The sequence below is a fragment of the Cydia fagiglandana genome, chromosome 4, assembly GCF_963556715.1.
Source record: "Cydia fagiglandana chromosome 4, ilCydFagi1.1, whole genome shotgun sequence".
In the NCBI taxonomy this organism is placed as follows: Eukaryota; Metazoa; Arthropoda; class Insecta; order Lepidoptera; family Tortricidae; genus Cydia; species Cydia fagiglandana.
This window is the reverse complement of record NC_085935.1, coordinates 21,307,309-21,322,062: the sequence shown is the minus strand read 5'-3', so window position 1 is coordinate 21,322,062 and position 14,754 is coordinate 21,307,309. Positions and strand designations below refer to the sequence as shown.

At 40.0% G+C, this 14,754-nt stretch overlaps 1 protein-coding gene across 1 annotated transcript in view; it reads left to right on the top strand.

The window, feature by feature from the left end:
- Nucleotides 1-14,754, top strand: part of LOC134664041 (nephrin) — a 586,846-nt gene that overhangs the window by 478,785 nt on the left and 93,307 nt on the right. The window contains exon 13 of the mRNA XM_063520605.1: nucleotides 131-272. Coding sequence (XP_063376675.1) covers nucleotides 131-272 — 142 coding nt within the window. The remainder of the gene's footprint in view (nucleotides 1-130; nucleotides 273-14,754) is intronic.

The window sequence follows — 14,754 nt, the reverse complement described above, 5'->3', positions numbered from 1 at the left end:
TTAACAATGACAGCGACGCGTTCAGTACCGGTAGTGCAGTTGCGGTTAGAAATGGAATGTTACCATTAACAGATTATTCAACAGATTTCCAATAGGTTGACAATTTCATTAAACATTCATTGTTGTACAGGCAAACCGCATCCGCCTCGCAACTGCTCCTTATGGAATCAGACGGCGGAATCAGTGGAAGTGGCATGCCTGGCCGGCTTCGACGGTGGTCTGCCTCAGACTTTTCTGCTGCAGGTCTACTCTGCGGGCGAGAGCGTGCCCAGGTAAGTTACATTAAGGTAACTCATCGTAAGGATTGGGCGCACTACATTTAGTATACACACTAACTCGAGGGGTTTAGTATACACACTAACTGCATAAGACCCCTCGAATAACCAGGAGCGTAACGTAGACTACATGATATTAAATTTCAAATTAAGTATTGTTAAATAAATAACGAACCATGTATATAGACCAGACAAAATGTCGGTAAAAATTCCAAGTTCCTCATACCTACATTATTATTCCGCAAATTAGTACCTGTACGAACATCCGTGGCTAAAAGGCAAACATCATTATTTTAATGTCCAACGTAAAGCATGAGCCCTTCTCGCTATATTTTATTTCCCGTACTATTCCGGAGCCCTCGGGAGTCCGTTAATGAGAGCGCATTATGGAAGGGACCAGCGGCGGCGACAATGTTTTTATCCAGCCATTTGGGCCTGCGAGACTTGTGGCTATTCTTTAACTGGTTTGCAGCGGCTGTGGGCTTATCCCTCTTTTTCGTGTGGAAAAGCGGATCATGATTATAGTTGAAGTCTTAGCTTAAAAGGATTAATTGTCACTGTTCGACATATTTTTTAACAATTTATTTGTAAGTGTATTTTTATTTTCTGGATATTTTTATTTTCTAACAGAAGATATGGTTATATAAGTTTTCGTACAGAGAAGTCCTGAATCTCAATAGAACTTTCGAATTTCTGTTTGCATGTATTCGTTTATTGCTTACAAGAGCTATATCGCCTTCTTACATCCAGAGATCCTTTTCTCATTTAATTAACACCTAAATTTGCAGTAAACATGCGTAAAAGAGTTTTGCTGGTCAGCCAACAGAGCAGCTGTGAAAAGCTTCGCGAACAAACAGCCCTGTCTAAATAAAATATCTGCGTCTACCGTCTCTTAGAGTCTGATGAACTCATTCGTGCTCCTAAAGGACGATTTGCGCGTTTCCTCACACGGTTGACGACGTATAAGCAGGGGATAATATTAGGTCAGGTTTGTATATTCCTACAAATTTGACAAATATAGCAAAAAGGTATTTCTTTTTACTTCTTGTGGATTACTCCGATCCATCTTTATTAGACTAGTGGCTCTGTGAGCTGTAGACCTCGCGAGCAGAGCTTAAAACTGAGTAAATGTATGGCGCCGTTGTTTAGAAGAATTTAGAGAATCTAATTTGACAATTAAAACCTTATCTATCGAACCTGCTTACAATACGCTTAGCCCGCGCTTGATTAATAAAAAATACGAAGTTTTTAATTTTTTTAAATAAAAAAATAAAATAAAAAACAACAATTGATATGAAATTTAAGTGTTAAAAAATACAAAAACTTATATCCCAGCATATATGTAATTACTGGGGATCGAACCCAGACCTTCCGTGCAAACAAAAAAAGCGAACGTTTGCAAAATACACCATGATAGTTTTTACATGAGGTGACGAAATTTAGCTACTCATTCTCAAGTAAAAACTAAATATCCAAAACCAGCGAAATAAATTTTCTGAATTTTTCGACATTTAATCTGTAAACATGTCTCAAAAAGAATACACTCTTATAATACCGATACGACTATTTGTATAAGTGCGAGCTATCACAACTTTTCCATTTTGAAAAATTTTCAAAAACCGGCTCGACAAAAAATTTTTATCGGTTCATAGAATTCGGTTACAAAATTTCACGAGAATCGGTTAAGAATTGCAACCTGTAGAGGAGAACATCCGGACATACAAAAGCAAAACGCCCGAGTTAAAACGTAGACCTTCGCTTCGCTTCGGTCAATAAAAAAAGTTGCATTTACTGGGGATCGAACTGGGTACCTATCCCATATCCCTGCTTATAAGCGGCAGAGTTCCAACTGCGCTATGATAGCATTTAGTTGAGCTGACGAAATTTGCTTACTTATTTCGAGTAAGAATTTAAATATCTAACTAATCTAAATTCTAAAGAGAATAGATTGTATAGGGGACGTGCATGAACTATAGGGGGCAGCACAGGAGCCGTCAGATCTTTGGCGCGAAGCGTAGATGTCTAGTTTATGATTCCGATGTAGCCCACAAGATGGCAGAACCTACTATGCACAAGAAAACGTACCTACGAGAACGGTTGAAGGTAGCACTTGCTTTGGCAATGTACATGTGCACATATGTTTCCGATTCAGGCCACAAGATGGCAGGCCCTCCAACGCGCACGGTCCCTATAAGGGGCGTGCGTGAACTATAGGGGGCGGCATAGGAGCCGTCAGATTTTTGGCGTGAGGCGTAAATGTGACGTTTATGCTTCCGATGTAGCCCACAAGATGACAGAACCTATACTATGCACCTATGCATTAGGAAACGTACCTACAAGAACGGTAGATGGTAGAACTTGCTTTGGCAATGTACATGTTTCCGATTTAGGCCACAAGATGGCAGACCCTCCAACGCGCACGGTCCCTATAGTAGAGGGTTATTGTCATACTAAATTTTGTAGTCACTGTAAATCAGTGCTGTAAATTTACTGCCATCTTTCGATACAGGATTAAAATGAAAATGAATAAAAAATATCAATAAATGTATATATGTATGGATAAATGATTTTTTTTATTTTTAGAACGCCATATGATTTTGACCCATGTTCTTTTACTGATATGAGTAAAAATTGTTAAATATAAAATGGTGTCGCCATCTAGACGAGCATGGAGGCCAAAGGTATGGGCGCCGTATATTCAAGAATCAAATTTTCTTTAAAGCGCAAAAAGCCATCATCTCTTGCAAAAATTAAACGAATACGCTTAGCCCGCGCTTTTCAAAATAAAATAATAAAATAAAAAACAACAATTGATACGAAATTTAAGTATAAAAAAATACAAAAAGTTGTGTAGCAGCATACGATTACTGGGGATGGAACCAGGGACCTCCCGATGCAAACAAAAAAAGCGAACGTTTGCAAAATGCGCCATGATAGTTCTTACTAAAGCTGACGAAATTTAGCTACTCATTCTCAAGTAAAAACGAAATATCTAAATACCGCCAAAACCAGCGATACAAATTTTCTGAATTTTTGGACATTTAATCTGAGCTGTAGACCTCGCGAGCAGAGCTTGAAATAACATGGTGCTAAGAACTTTAAATACACCGTGTTTTTTTTGATTTCCGTTAATTTCAAGGGTGCATTCCTGAGCTTAAATCAAGTAACTTTCTCAAAGACACCGATGTTCTAATTAAGTCCATTTCGGAGATAATCCATAATTTATTTTTTTACTATAAGGCCTCTACAAGCGTGTACACTTGCCTTAGGGCCGGCTTACATATTAATTAGTGTTTAGAATGAGTTCATACATTTGCTACTAAACTTAAGTACAATCTCGGTCGATTGATGTACGAAATGACATTGATATGTTACAGATTTCAATTGTTTGGTTGAGTTAAATGTAATGCCCGTGTTACAACAACGCTATATGCTAAATTTAATTACTTTTTAAACAAAAAAAAAAACAAAAAAGAAAACAAAAAAAAATTTTTTTTTTGAAAATTAACTATGCCATTTAGTTCTTATAAACGTACTTAACTATACCCCGAAGTTAACGGAATTCAATAAAAACACGGTGTATAGTAAATTAAAGAAAAACAATACGAAATTTATGTGTAAAAAAATACAAAAAGTTATAATATCCCAGCATACAATTACTGGGGATCGAACCCAGACCCTCTGTGCAAACAGAAAAAGCGAACGTTTACAAACTGAGCCAAATAGTTCTTAGATGGGTTGACGAAATTTAGCTACTCCTTCTCAAATTAAAATTAGTTAAAATTAAATATCTAAATACCGCCTAAACCAGCGATAATTTTTTTCTGCATTTTTTGCTATTAACTCTGTAAACATGTTTCAAAAAGAAAATAGGCTTATGATATCGATACGACTATTTGTTTAGGCGCCAGGTATCACGACTCCGCCATTTTTAAAAAATTCCAAAAACCGGATTGACAAAAAAATTTTATTTAGTCATAAAATTCGGTCACAAAATTTCACGAGAATCGGTTAAGAATTGCGACCTGTAGAGGAGAACATCCGGACATACGAAAGCAAAATGCCCGAGTCAAAACGTAGACCTTCGCTTCGCTTCGGTCAACTAGGTACTTAAAGAAAGAAGAATCACCAAGCAAAATAATTTCCTAATAATTCTTTAGTTTGAAATTGTTAGTCCAGATTCATGCCTATAAAATACCGGTCCTTACCTTACTGGAACGGCCGTCAAAGCTATTATGCCTAGCTTTAATAGCGAAGCCGAGTAGGCGAAAGATCATTGCCGAAATAGCCGCAATCAACTCCATGAAAATTCAAGCTAGATTGCACTCTATTCCAATGTGAGAAGGTTCAAAACGTAAAAACACTATGAAGCGAGTTTCCTTGGACGTATTTCAGTGCATCCTAAAAGGTGCTCGCTAATTAGTATTATTTAACTATGCAGAATGCATGCACAAGACGTGTACTAGCAGTGGTCGGCGCTGTAGGGAAATTCACCCGATTCAATTAGGTTGCCGCTGTAAAATGCTGTACGACGACAGAATAACGACTTGACAACGTTACAAGAATTACCCAATTAGGGATGTTACTGTAACGAGATGAGATATGCGCACATATTATTATAATATATAGTGTTCCGTAGAGGAACAGATTAGTATTAATCAATTTCTATGCATATTTAAATAGGTATTTTTCTTATACATACAAAGCAACACAATTAGTAAAGAATATATTTTCGTGTACTTTGTAGCTAGATATTTTGAACTGGCAACTGCATTTATCTCAAAGCCTTTACTTCCGGCGCGACCTACCACCGCGCCACCTAGCGAGGATAAAAAAAACTTCTCCTGCCGTTAAATCCCAATGGCCGCGAGTGCGCCGCGCTCCGATTAAAATAATTCATATCTCGAGTCCCGTCGCTGCGATTTAAGTGAAAATCAACCAGAGACTTATTAGTGACCCAGTGCCCCCTATGGATATATGCAGCTGTCGATAAAGCAGAGCACCACGAGGTCTGCTAAGGTGCTACTGGATTTATGTAAGTCGCTCTCAATTTATCGAAGCTACATAATTTTTTGATCCGTTCGATCCGGATTTTTCTTTCTCTGGTTGTGTTGCTCTTGTATTTTGCGATTTTTTGCGGTATTTCGTACCCAGTTTTTCGTTTAGACACGTTCGTAGTTCAATTTAGTATTGTCATTGCCGCCATCTTTGTCTCGCAAAATGGTTCCTAACCCTACAGACGGCAATACTGAAGCCGACACATCGTGTATTACACAAGACATATTCGAACGAGATCTAATTCTCGACGAATTAAAGACAACATTACAGTTCGCAGCGACAAATACAGATCAATTTCGTTCAAGAACTACAGATTTAACAGTGCATCAGCGAAAGTTTACTAAGATTCAAACTAAAATCGAAAAAGCGTTAATTAAATTGCAAAGCTTCAACAAAGAAGCCAATATTAAGATTCGTAACGATTTTAACGATTTGTATTACGCGATAGTTACACATTTAAATAACCTAAAGGAGGTAGACGTAGAAAGGCGTCGCGCGAGCCGCGCGCTTACCCCCAACGAAACGCTTAGCAACGATCGTCGAAATTTACCAAAATTATCGCTTCCCGAATATCACGGCGAACCGACTGGTTGGCCTGCCTTTTTCGATTTATTTCAATCGCTGGTACACAATAACAATGCCTACACGGATGCGGAGAAGTTTAGGTATTTGCTCCTTTCAGTCAAAAACGAGCCACATAATTTAATTAAATCGATTCCCATAACGGAAAGTAATTATACAATTGCGCTCGATATTCTAAAGTCCCGTTATGACAATAAACGCATTATCGCATCACAACATCTGGATAAGTTGTTCGATATAGATATTTGTTCCGCGCGATCAGCTGTTGCTATGCGAAATTTACTTAATGTTTATCACGAAAACATAAAGGCGCTGGAAGTAATGGACTTTCCGGTTAAGGAATGGGACTTCGTTCTGTTAAATTTATTATTACGTAAGATTCCCGTGAATACATGAAAAGAATATGAACGTTCCTTAACTAACCCGGGCGAAATACCTAAAGTTCAAGGCCTAATTACTTTCCTCGAACGCGAACTTTCAGCGGAACAGATGATTTCAGTTTCCAATACACAGTCCACTCGAAACAATTCCTTAAGTAGTAAAAATAACACAAATATAAATTCGAATCAAATAACACCCAAGCGTGTTTTTGCAACAACTGCGACGTCAGCCCAAAGTCGACCTTACGACGATACAAATAAGGTTCGATCTTGCTTGAAGTGTAAAGGAATGCACTCCCTTAATAAATGTTTAGAATTTTTAGACCTATCAGTGAAAGATAGATTTGCATTTGTTAAAACAAACAATGTATGTTACAATTGTTTATGCCCCGGGCACGACTTAAGGAATTGTAAATCCAGTTTCAAGTGTCGTAAGTGCAATAAACGACACCATACTTTAATTCATTTAGAATCAAACATTCCGCAACCGATTATCAATGAAGCTACGGACTCGGGTGCCGTCTCGCTCGCTCTTACGGAGCAGCCCGGCCCTAGCAGCCCGTCAGCAGTTCACGGCGTGAATGAACAGAGTTTAGGTAGTTTAAGGAAACAACCTAGCACGGTTTTATTATCAACAGCGATGGTTGACCTTTATTACGAAGGCAACAAAGTTGCTACGATTCGCTGTATGTTAGATAGGGGCTCACAAGCAGCTCTGATTACAGAATCGTGTATGCAACGACTTAATTTACCGCGGCAACATGTTAGCGAGCCGCTGGTCGGTGTCGGCGACTTGCCGCTGGAACCTAGGGGTACCTTCGTGTGCTCAATTTCGCCTAAGGGCAAACAAAATCCAATCATTCCGTTAGAGGCGTCTATTCTGGCGAAGTTAACCCGTCAAATGCCTAGTGTACCACTAGCACCTCTCGCTGATTGGCCTCACTTGCAGGGACTCGCTTTAGCCGACCCTGAATTTCATAAACCTCAGCCGGTCGACATGATACTCGGCGAGGACATTTTCATGGATATTGTTCGCGATGGCATTGTCAGAGGCAAACCTGGCACGCCCACCGCAATTAACAGTGTATTTGGTTATTTGCTAGGAGGTAAAGTGAACTTTACTTCCGATGTTTCGACTCCACGCCATACTTGCTTTACGTCGTTTGACAACGACAATCTTCAGAAGTTTTGGGAGCTGGAGTCAGTACCAGAGATGCGGAGTTACACTCCCGAAGAAAAGCTATGCGAATCCTTTTTTCAAAAGACGCATACGCGTGATGAAACAGGGCGATACATGGTCGCTCTGCCATTCAAGCCCGATGCACCGCCGCTCGGCGAGTCTCGGCAAATTGCCCTAGCACGATTCCATAAATTGGAATACCGTCTAGAACGTAACCCCCAGTTGAAGGCGGATTACCACGCTTGCCTCCAGGAGTACGTGGATCTCAACCACATGGAGCTCGCGGACGATAACCCCCCCGCTGGCGCGAGTTATTACCTACCTCACCATTGTGTGTCAAAAATTTCCGAAACTACACGCACGCGCGTAGTCTACGACGCTGGGTGTCGCACGACAAGTGGACACTCGTTAAATGACGTTTTGTTAACAGGTCCTAAGTTACACTTAGACATTGTTGACGTTCTTCTAAAATTCAGATTGCATAACATAGCATTTTGTTCCGACATCAAACAGATGTATCGCAATATTCTGGTGCGTGAAAGTGATAGGGATTTTCAGCGCATCCTTTGGCGCCAATCGCCCGAGGAGCCTCTGCGCGACTATAGGCTTCGTACCGTTACATTCGGTATAAGTAGTTCCCCTTATCTCGCGTTACGCACAATTAAACAGCTAGCTCACGACGAAGCTGAGCGTTTCCCGCGCGCCTCACCAGTGTTACTAACTGACGTCTTTGTCGACGATGTGGTAACCGGTGCAGATACCACAGCCGAGGCCCTCGCTCTGCAGCAGGAGCTGATAGGTATTTGTGCCACGGCCGGGTTCGAATTACGTAAATGGCAAAGTAACTCGCCAGCTATTCTCGCTGTTACGCGATCCCCAGATTCTCATGGTGAGCGGCGCGAAAATGTTCATTTTGCCGAAATGGAAAATGACAAAGGGGCCAAAGTCCTTGGACTTCAATGGAATCCGGGATCAGACTCATTTAGTTTCAAAGTACAAAGTACTTCTCGGGCCTGTACGAAGCGGGCTATTCTCTCGGAAATTGCAAAAATTTACGACCCACTCGGGTTATTATCTCCGGTGACATTGTTTGCCAAACATTTAATTCAATTGCTATGGTTAGCAAAAGTTCCTTGGGACTCAGAAGCCCCTATCGATATAGTTAACTCGTGGACGAGTTTTGTTAGCGAGCTCCCGCTCTTATCTCAAGTTTCATTTCCTCGTCATATTTTTAATACTGACGACTTCGATTCAATCGAAATTCACGGATTTGCAGATGCAAGTCAAATTGCGTATGCCGCATGTGTTTATAAATATTATAGGACATTCTTACACAGATTGACTAGTAGCTCCACTTCGGATTCGCCTTACTATTCCGAAAATGGAATTAATGGGATGCGTGATCCTGTCAAAGTTGATAGAAAGAGTAATGCGCATTTACGGTGATCGCATTCGCCCCGATCAAGTGTACGCGTATTCAGATAGTTCCGTCGCGCTCGCGTGGCTTAAGTCACCCCCGCACGAATGGAAAACGTTTGTCTCTAATCGCACCAGTGAGATTTTGTCCCGTGTCCCGGCGAGCTGCTGGCGTCACGTCCCGTCAGCTGACAACAGCGCTGACCCGGCGTCGCGCGGTCTGTTGCCCGCCGCGCTCGTACAAAATGACTTGTGGTTCCATGGTCCCACATGGCTCCAACAAAGTCACGACTCCTGGCCTATACAAAAACCGGTAGTAAACACAGCGGAGGAAAAACGTAATAAAATTGAATCAACAAATATTAATTGCGCATGTGTGTCCACATTGCCTACTTCCCCGGACGATGATACTCTTATTACGCGATTTTCGTCGCTAGGTAAATTAGTTCGCGTCACGGCATTAATATTTCGTTTTTACAACAAATGTAGAAAACATAACCAAACGCTCCTTGAGTACATCACCGTACCAGAGTACCACTTTGCATTAAAGCGACTTATAATGATTACGCAACAACAAGTGTTCGAAGACGACATAAAAAATATTTCGTCAAATAAATCCCCTTCGTTACGTTTGCGGCGTCTCGCGCCTATTCTAGATAGTGAGGGATTATTACGCGTCGGCGGACGTATTCATAAATCGATTTTACCTTATGAGTCAAAACATCAATTAATTTTACCTAAACGACATCCTCTTACAAATCTTATTATTGACAATGCTCACATACACGAATTGCATGCCGGTCCGCAGTGCGTGCAAAACTCGCTCTTACAGCGATATTGGATTATTTCGGGTCGCGACATTGTACGTCTACGCGTGCATCGTTGTATTCCATGTTTTCGCGCACGCCCCCCTCGCGTGCAACCTCGCATGGGCATGCTTCCCTCGGTTCGCTTGCGCCCCGCGCGCGTATTTAGTAAAACTTCGTGCGATTTTTGCGGGCCATTCTACGTTCGCGCTAATAAAGTTCGTAATGCAAAAGTAATAAAATGTTATGTTGCAGTTTTCGTATGTATGAGCGTTAAGGCTGTACATCTTGAGTTAGTTTCCGAACTTTCCACAGAAGGTTTTTTAGCTGCGTTGCGTCGTTTCACGTCCCGCCGAGGATATTGTACAGATATATATACCGATTGCGGACGTAACTTTGTTGGTTGTAATAATTATCTTAAAGAATTATACGCGTTCTTACGTAACGATTCGGTCATGAGCGCTCTCAACCAACAAACTTTAAAACAAGGATTAACTTGGCATTTTCAGCCACCGTATGCTAGCCATTTCGGTGGACTATTCGAAGCGGCTGTTAAGAGTTTCAAAACCCATTTATATCGCGTAATAGGTACACAGACGCAAACATATGATTCTATGCACACGCTGACCTGTCAAATCGAAGCGGTACTTAACAGTCGTCCTCTCTGCGTGTTAAGTTCAGACTCTTCCGATCCGTTGCCTCTTACGCCGGCTCATTTCTTAATCGGCGAGCCCCTAACGGCCCTACCGGACGTTTCTTTGATCGACGAAAACCCTAGTCGTCTTACACGCTGGCGCTGGGTACAACAAGCTGTCCAGCATTTCTGGCGTAGATGGAGTCGTGAATATCTCCATCAACTGCAACAGAGTACAAAGTGGCTTCAAGATCGCGGTCCCGCCATCCGTGAAGGCACTGTTGTTGTGGTATGCGATGACCACTTGCCGCCGCTACAGTGGAAACTCGCGCGCGTTCATGCTGTCCATCCGGGCACTGATCAAGTTATTCGCGTCGTAACTTTAAAAAGTGGGAACACCTTGTTCAAAAGACCCGTAGTTAAGGTCTGTCCCTTACCCTTAGAATAATTCCTACAATCGTTACGACTCTTAATGTTAGCATTTAAGTTAGGTATAAGTTTCTTATCTTGTTGAACTTTCGCGTGTTCTTTTAAAAGACACTACGTGTTTTTAAGGTGAGCGGCATGTTCCGTAGAGGAACAGATTAGTATTAATCAATTTCTATGCATATTTAAATAGGTATTTTTCTTATACATACAAAGCAACACAATTAGTAAAGAATATATTTTCGTGTACTTTGTAGCTAGATATTTTGAACTGGCAACTGCATTTATCTCAAAGCCTTTACTTCCGGCGCGACCTACCACCGCGCCACCTAGCGAGGATAAAAAAAACTTCTCCTGCCGTTAAACCCAATGGCCGCGAGTGCGCCGCGCTCCGATTAAAATAATTCATATCTCGAGTCCCGTCGCTGCGATTTAAGTGAAAATCAACCAGAGACTTATTAGTGACCCAGTGCCCCCTATGGATATATGCAGCTGTCGATAAAGCAGAGACTTTCCAAATCATCATACATAGACCACCACGCGGTCTGCTAAGGTGCTACTGGATTTATGTAAGTCGCTCTCAATTTATCGAAGCTACATAATATATAGTATGTATACTTACAAGGTGGAGTCTCATTGCTTTCATAATTTAGACAACGATGTCTTCAGGCGAATTTTGGCTTACAAAATTCCAAGAAAATAGACTTAATAATTCTCTTTGGTTAAAATTTCAGAATCATTTTGTTGGGTGAAAATTCGAAATGCAAATATTTTATTCTAGGAGTAAACCTCAAGGGATTCTTGACATGGCAATAAAATATTGAATATAGCAGCTTATGCAACAGTTAGGTAAACATTTTTATATTGACCTTAAAAATCAAATTCTACAAATAGATCACTTTGTGAAGACGTTGTGACACTTAAAGTTAACAATATGTACATACATTATATTTAGTAAGTAATAATGTTACAAATCCCCAATGACAGAAAATAGTACATTTCGATGCTAGTGCGGAAGAATGACATTTCCGCACGTGTATCGAACGACGTTTTTTAATACAGTTGCGAAAAAATAAGAAAAACATTGTTAATCGTACACTAAACAAAAGTGGTAACAGTGACAGCTCGGTTAGACGTCGTCTTTAAGTATATTATATCTATGGGCGTTTGGCAGCTATTCCGTTCCATTCAGTCAACTTATTAAGAACGGAATTTTCAATATTGAATATTAAAAAATAAACGTGTTATAATGATGAAGAGGTAAGTAATTAAATATGAAATATGTAATATTTTTCGTATTCTTACATTAACGGTAGGTTTTTATGCTGATTACGACGTTTAAAGGAAACTAATATTAACACTCATCAATAAGTAGTCGTGAATTGGAACAAGTATAAATTTAAAAAAATTGGAAAAGTAAAAAGCACTAGTTCGAGATAACCAACTTTCCGCACGCTAAACAGCTACGTAAAGTAGCACTTTTTGAGCAACTGTATTAAAAAAATAATATTCTAATAAGTTGTATAGGTGTAAAGGTTAATGTTCTGAAAGATATCAGATAAGATATGTAATTGATTAGTTTGACGACTTTGATTACAATATCAATATTTTTTGTAGAAATATTTTCTATTTGGTATTAGAATTAAATCATAAATCTATCGGATAAATGGGCTTTAATGCTTTAACACACGTACCTATTACGTGAGGATTGCGTACCGATTATATGGAATTCCAATTAAGTTAGGATTAAATTAGTTGAATCGATTCACTGATTGAAGGCCCAGGATAAACAAGCATAACATATTGTATATTCATCTAGAAATTACTAAGCGAGCTTACTAAGTTCAATTTATAAAAAAAACCGGGCAAGTGCGAGTCTGACTTGTGCACGAAGGGTTCCGTACCATAAAGCAAAAAAAAAACAAAAAAAAGCAAAAAAAAACGGTCACCCATCCAAGTACTGACCCCTCCCGACGTTGCTTAACTTTAGTCAAAAAACACGTTTGTTGTATGGGAGCCCCATTTAAATCTTTATTTTATTCTGTTTTTAGTATTTGTTGTTATAGCGGCAACAGAAATACATCATCTGTGAAAATTTCAACTGTCTAGATATCACGGTTCGTGAGATACAGCCTGGTGACAGACGGACGGAAGGACGGACGGACGGACGGACGGACGGACGGACGGACGGACGGACGGACGGACGGACGGACGGACGGACGGACGGACAGCGAAGTCTTAGTAATAGGGTCCCGTTTTACCCTTTGGGTACGGAACCCTAAAAAAAGAACACACATTCGAAATGCATTTTCTTATAATATAGACCTACAAGGTTTGTTATAATCTTTCATGAGACGGACAGACGGAAAGCGGAGTCTTAGTAATAGGGTCCGGTTTTTACCCTTTGGGTACGGAAACCTAAAAAGGGAATGCATGTTTCAACTGCGTGAAATTAAGTTATTGGGTCAGTTCATAAGATTCATTTTACAACGCCATTAAACTCGCGCTTGTATCATTTTTAATTCATAGAGTGTGCTTATTGAGCTTTGGACGGCACCAAAGGGCTTACCACGAACCACGTTAGACGTGTTGCCTCCCTGTCACACTAACGTACGAATTTACAAGTTCGACAGAGAGGCAACACGTCGAACGTGGTTCGCGGTAGGCCTTCAGGCACAAAAATATCTCAAAGCAGCCTCATTAAACTTTATCCATGTTAATTATGGAAAACGCCATACACATAAGTAAAAGGGAAAGTTCAAATCGCTCCATGGTCCAACATGGTCAACATGGGTAGGTCCGCTTCACGCATTATCATTAGCGTGGCCTTACATTCACTACATTGTACATTCCGGGCTCGGCCTCGCAGATAGGCCCACGATTTATTCAAAAGGAAGGGTTTCGGAAGGTCGCAAAGAATATTAATTACAGGAATTTTATTTGCGTTTGCTATTTAATCTTAATTACCTTACGCGCGTCTTTGAAGTCCGAAACGTTCGCGTAGGCACAGTTCTTGGACGATCCCTATATGTTCACAATAGTTATAGTTATCTAAATTAATTACACAAGAATTATGATAAAATATATAAATTATTGGAAAGTTAGATAAGAGCTTTATATGTATTAGTAGGTACTTTAGTGTTTCTACGTACGTACTTAGGTACTAGTATTAGCTAATAATGTACATATTTCTGTTTTCCAATAACACCAATCAAATTATTCACCTTTCCTGTATTTTAATATGTCTGAGTCACACGAAAGTTATTTAATTAAAATAAAGTTATGAATTAAATTTGGTCTCTATTTAATCGTGGGTAGAAACAAATGAATATCATATACTACACGTGCCACCTACGTCTATTGTCTACCCGATAAGGGCCAGATCAGTAATTCGCTTCAGAATTTGTTCCCCCGGGCAACACCGCAGGCAAGTTGCATAATAATGCCAACTTTTGATCGAGAACTTCGCGGGATATGGGGAGCGGTTTATTTGAACGGGTGTCAGGTGTGCGAGTCGCGGTGAAATGAGTATTCCCATACAATATTCTGTAGAACGGTGTATGAAAACTTAGACTGTATTCTACGCTTGCAGAAATCTAAGTAACTTTGGGAGCATTTTTGCAAACAACTGTGCGATTTTTCACTTTTTATTCTGATGAGGATTAAATTATATTTGACTTGATCTACGCGTATTGTCCCTGATTCAGTTCTACAAGTATTTACAGATTAAAATCAAGTTTCAAACTCATAGAAATGAAAGGAGTTTCTGATTTCAATAACGCAAAAATCTCACTGAGTTTTATGAGATTAAATACTTCTGCCTTTAATTTAAATTTCAGTCACATCCGCAAAACTGATGATCCAAATTAAAGTAACGGATCAAAGCACGGTTTCATTTTGTCAATGTAACCTGAGCGTCGGCATTTTTTAATTGTTTTTCTGAAACAAAAACCTTCCCTAAACTTGTCTCATTTGACCTGACGACGTGAGTGCTTAT